The 10017-nt window shown below is 43.3% G+C and overlaps 1 protein-coding gene across 1 annotated transcript in view; it reads left to right on the forward strand.

The window, feature by feature from the left end:
* The window catches only part of LOC122157347 (riboflavin-binding protein-like), an 11249-nt gene extending 3219 nt beyond the window's left edge, over positions 1-8030 (forward strand). The window contains exons 5-7 of the mRNA XM_042812939.1: positions 54-235; positions 3663-3774; positions 7630-8030. Coding sequence (XP_042668873.1) covers positions 54-235; positions 3663-3774; positions 7630-7866 — 531 coding nt within the window. The 3' untranslated portion in view covers positions 7867-8030. The remainder of the gene's footprint in view (positions 1-53; positions 236-3662; positions 3775-7629) is intronic.
* The last annotated feature ends 1987 nt before the right edge of the window (positions 8031-10017 follow it).

Below are 10017 nucleotides of genomic sequence, written 5' to 3' on the forward strand. Positions count from 1 at the left end.
TAGTGCTGTATCACTTGTAAAGCTTTTCGCCTGTTCCTCCTGCTCCTTTCTAGTTTGCCATCTCTACCTTTTCCTCTGCTAAGCTGCTGCCCTGCACAATAATAATGTCCCAAGCTGAAAGCAGGACGGAGTCACTCTCTGTCCCAGCCCAGGGACTCGGCAGCACCACGCTGCTCTCCATGAGGGCACTGCGCTGCTGCTCGAACACCCGCCTCCACAGCTCAGCTTTGTGCAGGTGGGATTTTAAGTCTAAATACTTGATTATGATACAGCACATCTATGTGTATTAAAAAGGCATTGTGAAATCATGGAAGCAGCCGCTTGCAGTGTGGTTCTCAATTAATAGATATAACAAATTAGCTTCATTTCTAAGTTTTTCATCCTTACCCTTCACTCTTTCCTTCTGTCTCCCTGTCTCTAACAACACTTCTACAAACCCGAGCTTCAGAGAAACAAGAACAGTAACCAGCGAGCAGAGCAGCATTTGACTTCGTTTCCCAAAATATAGCATTATGGAATCAGATTACTTTTTGAGTGCAAAATATGTAGCAGCACCTATTTGTCCTTAGTCTTGGAGTAGGAACATTGTATCTCAGCACTCAGAATCTCAAACCTCCAAGCTAAATATTGAAAGGTGAAAACATTTGGATACTAAAGCAACAGTTCCCAGTGGGCCTTAAAACGCAGGCAAAGTAATTGAACACCGATATCTAAGGCAAATGTACCCCGAAACAATGTAAGTATAGAATCTACATCAGGAACAGCACACAAAGCAAATTGCTACATTCAGAGAAAATGTAGCAACGAAAGGAAAGGGATTTAATTTTACTTCGCGCGCACTTCAAATCCTTCTTACAAGGATGAATTGGTTTAAACCAGTCTGAGTACCTATGAGATTTATACCCGTGCACACGGTAGATCAATATTACATCACAAAACCCTCAGCATTGCTTGGGTACTACCAGAACCTCCAGGTAAACAGCATTTTTAACTTTTAAAGTATTCGTGTATGTGATTGAGAGCTGCTGCACAGGGACAAAGAACCAGTTCCTTTTCCTGGTAGGGAAAAGGCTCAGCTCTAAGTAAACACTGAACAATGATCCGTTGCCCCTGTCGGCATCACAGATGCTTGGCCTGAATCAAACACGTGAAGACGAGCCATCACTGTGCATGCAGCTTTGTATGCCTGCCTGACCCAATGTCAAACCCATTCCCTCACCCTGCTTAAGGCCCGAGGCCAGAATTCCGATCCTTTCTGGTGATCTAAAGTAACATTCTGTGTGTGTGCTCCATTCATCGGAGCGCGCTCAGCACTGCTGGTGATGTGACCTACTTTCCCCAGTGCCGTCAGTGTGCCTGCTGCATGCCGGACGGCTTTGTGGCCAGCAATGTGCGGAGGGCTCTGATCAGCAGCGGCTTCATTTAAAAGAAATTCATCTGGCTGGCTTGGGGCCTTCCTTTTCTTCCTATTGTCTTAGAATTGCTTCCTCCCACTAGCTCTGAACCTATTGCTTCTGAAAGAGCCCCTATCCGTGCCCTTGTCTGACCCACCTGTGAGGTGACCCCAGGCCATTTCACAGAGAAACAGCTAATTATAAATAGAATTAAAAGACAAAAGCTTCAAAATAAAAATACCCCACCCAGAGTGCACAGGGAGCTGGTATATTTGGAGCGGGTATTTTAAATATTCATGTTCAAGATTCTCACAGGTTATGATTAATGTCTGAAGAAACTACTTTTGGGTTTCTGGGCAGCAGAAAAATCAAACTTATCAGAAGTCATGATTTGTCATGAACTTAGCTTCCTAATTACTTCCACAGGGAAAGAAAAACCCATAAAATAGAATTATGCCTTGCTACCTTCTTGTGTAGCGAGCCACAGGGTCAGGAAATAATTGTAATTAGGAAACCTCTCACCCAACAATTCAATAGGTAACAGTGAATAAAAATATTTTAATAATCATATTTAATTCAGATTCCCAAGCAAGCCAGAGATATAACATGGATACCCCAGTTCAGTCAAACTCTGAAATACACACTCTTAAGTTTGAAAAGTATAACTGCAGGTGACACTAATTTAAAAACCAAACAATAAAAGCAGTTCTGCCCTCCCCTCAACTCCTACCTTGCTCCTCCATTCCTGCACCTGTCCCACCTGCCAGCAGTGCTGTGGAGCAGCCATGTAGTGTCCCAGTCAGGGAACACGTTGGGCTGGGTCACTGAATCACAGCTTCTCACCTAATCTAAGCTTCAGCAAAGGTCTTGACCTTCAAACATTGATTTTAATGTGAAAATGAGAAGCAGGAACTTTTCAGTCCTACTACAATGTTTCTGTGTGCACTGCAAATATATTTAAAATCACTTTGTCTGCCACTGCAATAAGAAGTACAAAAGGTTAGGCTCAAATGCACGTAGTCTACTCACTTGTAATTCCTGCTTGTACTTGAGCAACAACTTAGAGCCCGTGTGCTGCCTGTGAGCTCGTTTTCCAGGCACTGTGCAGTGACAGCTCTGCAGATGTGCACCTTCTTACCTTGCACGTTCAAATGTATTACAATGTCCAGATCCTGCAGTTCTGTGACTATGTGACAGCCTCGTGTTTCATTTTACAACATAAGTCTGCTGTCCTTGTGACATCAAAGTCATTTTGGAAACGTGACCCTGAAGACTAAAAAAACAAACAGAAAATATACCCCAAAGCATTAATTATCATGAACGCTACTTGCACTTTTTGAAAGCTATGCCTCATGCTTTTGGCACTCCCAGTTTCTGGTGTGAATAGACTGCCCCAAGCCATGGAGACAAAGTCTGAGTAGATGTTAATTGATCTGCAGAAAGAGATCCTTAACAAATTAAGGATTTGAGCCAAAGTAAGAGCCAAAAGGAAATGGTGTTAGGTGATGGGTAGGTCATGAGATCTCTCATCACATAGAACAGCCAGTTGCATACCTTAGTGATTCCAGCCCACTTACAAGCTTCTCTTCACCTTATTGCTTACAACTTAAAAATCTCTTTAAATTTAAAATCGTAGACGCTACACCTCACAGAGCATTTATCTTTGCTCCTGCACTTCAAGCTTAACTTCTTTGAAAACGTTCTGAGGCTGACGGCTTTAGCTTATCTGATTTTATTGCTTTTGGGTCTTCCTTATTTCACTGAGCAGTTCTCATAGCTGTCCCATGCTCAGGAATTACCATCCATCCTTTCCCACAGTAATTCATAAATCTCCCCCACTTCTCTCTCAAGTGCCAATTCACACTTAGGATACCTGTGCTACGCCACAGCACTGATGGTCAGCACTCATTGAACTCCACACAGCATTCCCTCTCCCCAGTAACGTCAGCAAACTTCACCAAGCAGAACAGATCACTGCAAATGAACGCTGCTTCCCAGAACACAGACCACCTCCTTAAACGTGTGAGCATGAAATGTCATGGCTCATCTGCTTAGTTTTCGTTGGGATTTAGGCCTTCCTATCTGGTTCAGTTTATGTACATCCAAGCTAAGATCACGTGCACCTTTCTTGAAGATCAGTTGATACAGAGCGCTGTGTGACCACACACATTACTAGCGCAGCCCAGGGGCTTTTCAAGTTGAATCCCTGTAGTTCACTGGAAAACACTAAGGAAAATAATTGTATCTTCCACACTGATCTCCATGAAGGTACGAAGCCTGCAAAGATGATTCCATTTGTGCCCATAACTGGCTGACGGACTGGGAACGGGATGAAAGAGGAGAAAACCACTGTAAGAGTAAATGCATGCCATACAGGGAGGTAAGAAAACACGGCCAGTTGGGGCACTAAATAAATAATCTGAGTACTTTCTTTTTCCTGAATACGTGGGCTTAAAATGCAATATCTGAATTATTTTCTATTTCAACAATTTCAAGCTATACCTATAGCTACCACCAGATTTCTCAAATATATAGTTTCCAAAGCATTTTATGTAGATCTCTCACTAAATAAACACACTTCTAATTAATCACTATTCATACCACTTGTGAAACAGAAGATGTTCCAGCAGAACTGATACATTAACCACAGCAGAGGTCAGAAAATAAAAGATAAAGGAACCTGGATCATGTAACAGAAAGAGGCAAAGAATTTATCTTATAAGACTTCTCACATGGCGTAGAGCTTTACACACCTCTGCCTTTTTACACTGAGAAGCAGGTTCCCAGGTCATTAAGGAACTTCCAAGGTTTTCTTTCTTATTAGGCATCCTTGCCCTCCTCTCTATCTGATGTTGTCACATTTGAGTCCTCCATACTTCAAGTCCCTAAGTCCTTGCAGTCTTCTAATTGTCTCCCTTTTACTCTCCATAGACCTACCATAATTCTGCTGTTCTCCTTTGTGTCTGCCAATTGCTAGACACAGCTAGCTTTTTTCTCTTCAAATCTGTTAGTCAAAAAGCAGCACTGAGAAGCCTTCTGGGAGCCCATCCCGACTTTCTGGTGGTTGGGATAACTGATTTTATGAAGAAAAGTGTATAAAATGAGAAATTAAAAGACTTATGGGACCAAAGTTGCCTGGAACCTGATTCACAGGCCTTCAAGAGTCAGGGGGGATTTCTCTCAAGTGACTCAAGTATGTCTAGGATCAAGGCTAGATTATACAGCTCAAAACCACAACACTTATTGGAATATTATTAACAGTTAAACTTCACTGAGTCTATAAATCCAGTCCAAACTAAAGAAGTGAACAGAACTTAAGTGCAGTTCTTAGGGACTGGTAGCACATCTTGCACAGATCCCAAATGGATTGTTTTGAAATCTGTACAAATTCGTGTACATCCAGAAGTTTGTTCAGCGACTGATGTAAGTCACAGTCCAGGATTTGTGTCTGCTCTGCAGTGACACTGATCAGCAGGGCCAGGAAGATGGCCAAAAACCAAATGGGCTGTGGAAACTCGCAGCTTAGCCTTGCAGATATGCTAAATCATCAGTAGGTCCAGATGAAATGAAAGCAAAATGATAATTGCCATAAACAATCTTCAGTCCCTGTTTAAACTGTTCCTAGTCCAGAGGTAGAAGGTTCAAACTTAAACCCCCATGTAAATATTTCTTAAAGAAAATATACCATCGGCTGGGAGAAAAGCCACGCAGCAAATCCAGAGGTCTTATCACTGGAAGGCAGATGCAGCTATTCCTAAACTAAGCAGAACCACACCCAACACTGCCCATGTTTTTTACCAAAAATGGGCCCGCATGGTAAGTATGAATAAATATTTATTTTCTTCAGAGCAATTACAACAACATATTTCCCGTATGAAAATGAAATTACACGCAAACACTGGAGTCACTTGCTTTGCACTCAACTCCTGGAAAGGAACGTTACGGCCGTCTGGAAGGCCCCAAAGGTTCTCCCACGTCAGGGCACTGTGGGCAGATGCTTCCATCTGATGCCCTCAGCAAATGCAGAGAAGCAATCAGCAGTCCTACGCGTGACGTATGCAAGTGTTTGCAAGGACTACTTGGAACAAGTGAGAGTATTAAGAATGTACATGGACTGTAGCCAGTTTTGGCCTGCACATTTTATCATTTTTCTCCCAGCAGAGTGCTTCCCAAGTGATGTTAATGCACAGACCAGAACAGCGGCCAAGAAGCTGAACAATCAGAAGCAATAATTTAAGTACGCTTTTGTTAAATGGGCACATTTTGTTTGCTGCAGCATTCTGGCTATGCTATGATTTTTAAGCAAAGTTTGGAGGAATGTCAAAATTAAATGGCTAATTTAACAAGTATCAGAGCACGAATGTGTGCTACAGAACCTGTGGAACCTAATAGGACGTAGCCATGACTCCTGCATATGGACCTAAGAAAACTCATAACAGCTTTTAAATATTTTCTCACACGACCCAATAAAAGCAGGATCTGTACAGGAGCTGGAAGAAAATGTCTCATGCTGCTTGAAAGTACAGGAATAGCTGGAAAGAAACAGCTAAGATCTGGCTGCCCAAAGGAGAGCAAGGGGAGAACCAGACGCAGCAACTTGTCTGTTTCTGAGCCCGCATCTCTCCCAGTGCACTGACCAACCTTCACAGTCCTCCAGCAACCGCAGCATCCATAGAGCAAGCTGGTGAGATGTAAAAAGCTGTATTACAGACCAGAGCCTTTGGAGCTATTTAGAATGGATTCTCCATTATTTGCACTGGATAGATTTCTAAATCAACTCTGATTAATGTATATCATCTCACCTGCCTTCTGCACAAAACCCAGCCAGGGTTGTTTAGCACGTGAGGAGACAAGGAGACAAGGATACATCTCATAAGGAGAACTTGTGGAAAATATGTGGAGCAGAAGCAGCCGCAGGACTACAGATGCCCAGTCCCCACTTCCATATAATAGATTTAAGTCTATAATCACTAACTGTTGGCACACAGAACGCCTTCCATGCAGAAGTCTCCTGACCATGAAGACAGATCACTGTCTCCAAGATTCACAGATCTTTATATGTGCTGCTGCGACTGGCAAACCAGCTCAGAATGCAGAAATCACAGCACAAAAGGGAATGCCAAGGGAATAGTGAACCAAGGTCACAGGCAAGGACTGCGTGTGATATCACAGCTGAAACATGGCTTCCTTCTGAGAGATCCTCACAAAGCGACTCAGGGACACAGTCGGCAACAAGACCAGCAGCCCAGCTCCCTAGTTCTGTTACAGTCATTAGCAGTCTCTTCTCCTTAAATCCTAAGGCTTCTGCTCCTGTCATCACTCCCACCCCCAACTCCATTTTTAGCATTACTTGGGAAGTATCTCAAGTTCCTTCCAGAAACAGGAAAAACCAAACTTCAACAACAAACACACAGGAGAAATGCAGGCAAGATCAAGTATACATCTTGTCCACTCTGTGGCTGAACATGGCAATTGCTAAGCTTACACTCTTCAGGAAAACTCAAGCTGGGAGGACAGAAGATTGTCACAATGTAAGCCTGGCAAACAAGAAATATTTTTGTTGTTTGGCTGCACAGGTCCTGTGACAGAGGACTAACAAAGCGACACAGCACCAAGAGCAGGCCAAATTCACCTGCAGAGAGTTGCTGCAGCTCACAATTTCTCGAGGCAATAAATAAAGCTCTTTGGAGGCAGGCCGGGGCCCACAGCTGTAAGTCTTCTTTTCATCAAGCCGTTTCTGAGTTATGCCTCCTCTCTTAGCAAGGTTCTGCCTGGTCATGATGTGCACTGCAGCAGGCTGCGACTCCACTGACTGCCTCTAGCTTGCCAATAGAGTCCAGTTTTCAAAACACTCGGTTTGGCACTTTCAGCAATACTCAAACCCAGAGACGTGTCAGAGCGCCCTGACATGCTGCAAGTCGTGCAGCCTCTTGCACACAGCTTTACTCTGTCAGCCCCGGGGTGAAAACAAAGGGCTGGCTGTTCATCACACTGCACTTTGTGTAATCGCTTGCTCTCACAACTGGCAAAGCTCTTCTGCCAGTGGTGGAACTAAATAACATTGCAAAGGGATGAAGTACAGCGCAGAGCTGTACAAGACAGTGGATGACTGCAGACTTTTTCATAATTTTGTACCATTTCTAAAAAAAGTGATGTTTCTCAAATTAATACAACTCGGTTTTAATTCCATTCTTTTTAAAATGTGTTTGATGTATTTTTCCTGTTTTACACACAGATGTATGCAAATGGGACCGACATGTGCCAGAGCATGTGGGGGGAATCATTCAAGGTCAGCAAATCCTCCTGCCTCTGCTTGCAAATGAACAAGAAGGACATGGTGGCAATCAAGCATCTCCTCTCCGAAAGCTCAGAGGAAAGCTCCAGTATCAGCAGCAGTGAGGAGCACTCCTGCCAAAAGAGACTCCTGAAGTTTGAGGCACTGCAGCAAGAAGAAGGGGAAGAGACGAGATGAATTTTGGTGGGTGAACGTCAGGAGGAGAGAAATCATTGTGGAAGTTGGGCTCAGGGCATCACAGCAGCCTGTCTTATCCCTCACTTCTGAGAACTCAATAAATCAATGGTTGGCTATATTAATCCTTCTCTGAGTTTTTCTGCATCTGCATCACAAAGCTCCCAGGCAAGTTAGCACAGGTGTAACCTTGTGACTTGAATCAGAAGCCTGAAGGTAACTTCCAGGCTTGATTTTCAAAGACAAGAAGCACAGGCAGTGGTTGCTGATTTAAGGTGGAACAGTGAGAGACTCTGCAAGGCCACGCCAGTAATGCACCAAACCTTCCACGGATCCTTCATTAGCACAGGTATCATCACTCATGTCACAAGTTCCTGTGTGCCACACTCTGCTCAGATAAGGGAGAAATGTTGCAGGCAGAAATAGGTCAGTAGGTCTGGCTACTGACAACTGAAAATGTACCTATTTTGTATCCCAAAAACATACTTCTATATCAGGGGATTGCGGTGTATTAGATAAATCCCTGGATCCATATATGACCAGTATGCAAAATGCAAAGGCTGCTGCTCTGAGCTTCTACTTTAAACTACAGTAGCACAAAAGTCTCCTACACCATGAATGTGAAGAATAATTGTGAATGCAATGAATCCCTTGGAATGACTACAGACAGAACAATCTCTGCATCAGGGAGGACCCACATGAGGGGTTTCCCCATTGGTATTTCTGCTTTCAGCATCACTGCTACCATCAAAGTAAAACCAAAGTCTGCACCAGTCCCAGAGGAACTCATCAGGTAAAGATTAATCAAATGCTGGTTTTACTTAGGCTTGCATCCTTCCTCCGACATCACTGGAGAGCAGAGAGTTCCATGCCATTCCATACAGCCTTTCACAGTTGTATCACCAGGGCAACCATGAAAGGATTTAATTTTGGGACTCATGTTATCATCAAGTGAAAATCCACATCCTCTCAGTGCTTGCAATGGAGCTCGGCACCTTACAACATGGAAGGATCCGGCCTCCAGCTGAAACAATGACTCAGCACACCCCCTTACACCAGGACAATGTTAAAAATCCATCCCACTCTTCCCTAGCCTGCTTGTTTACTTCAATGGTTTCACACAGCTGCAATAGTAATGCTAGACCCATCAGGTCAGGCTCTGCCTCTCACTATAGCTAACAGTGGCATAATTCCTACCGGTACTGAACTGCTTTTGGAACGATGCCGTCAGGTCTGTACTTCATGGCTACTCAACCTGCTGCTTCTACATTTTGAAAAGAACAGCCAGCCAATTCTTAAAGAAAATGCACTTCTGTGAAGCTCTGCTAGTCTTTTTTCTTTTTTTTTTTTTTCCCCCCCTATTCTTTTTTTTTTGCCATCATTCTTGATTGCAGAGACACCTGAATCAGAGCAGAAAGCTTCCTGCTTTTTATTTTGCTATGCAACATTAATTCACTAATTAATCATTCCCTTTCACTAGCATAACAGCAGCTTATTCTGCACAGCCACTGCCAAACATTTCCTTTATGTTCTTTGCTAAATTTAGCACATTTGTCTCCGCCTGCATCTCTGCTCTATTTTTCCCATCTGCCCTTATTCTCTTTGCTCTAGCTCACCAAATCACCCTAGAAAACATTTTCAACGAAGTTCTTTGATGCTTACTTTCAGAACAAGCCACGAGACTGGTGACACGTGCTCCCGAACAGCACTGGATCCTACAGCAAAACCAAGGGACCAGGACAACTGAAGTGTCTCTGTATTTAATGCCACCAAGATCTTTATCAGAATGTCACAATGGTAGATGAAATGCTGTGTGAAACATGTTGTGAAATGTATTTCTACACTAACCTGTAGGAACCAGACTTACAAACTTCATTAATAAGTTAACTTGGATTTTCCAACAAGATAAATTTGATAAAAATAAAAAAAATGTGCCAGTTATTGACTTATTTACTATATGACTAAGCATCAGCTCTTGTACCATGCTGCCTGGCGCTGATGTCATGTTAACCATAACACAGCTAGCTGGGTCACTCTGCCTGGTCTGCTTATTTAGTTTTCTTTCCTTAAACATTGGCACAGCAGTGTGAGTCTTCCGAAACCCCACTGCACTGCCAGGAGCCATTCCCAACCAGATCTGTGCACTGCCAGGAG

The sequence above is a fragment of the Centrocercus urophasianus genome, unplaced genomic scaffold (assembly GCF_019232065.1).
Source record: "Centrocercus urophasianus isolate 14NV4802_14NV808 unplaced genomic scaffold, USGS_Curo_1.0 seq_1308, whole genome shotgun sequence".
NCBI classification, from domain to species: Eukaryota; Metazoa; Chordata; class Aves; order Galliformes; family Phasianidae; genus Centrocercus; species Centrocercus urophasianus.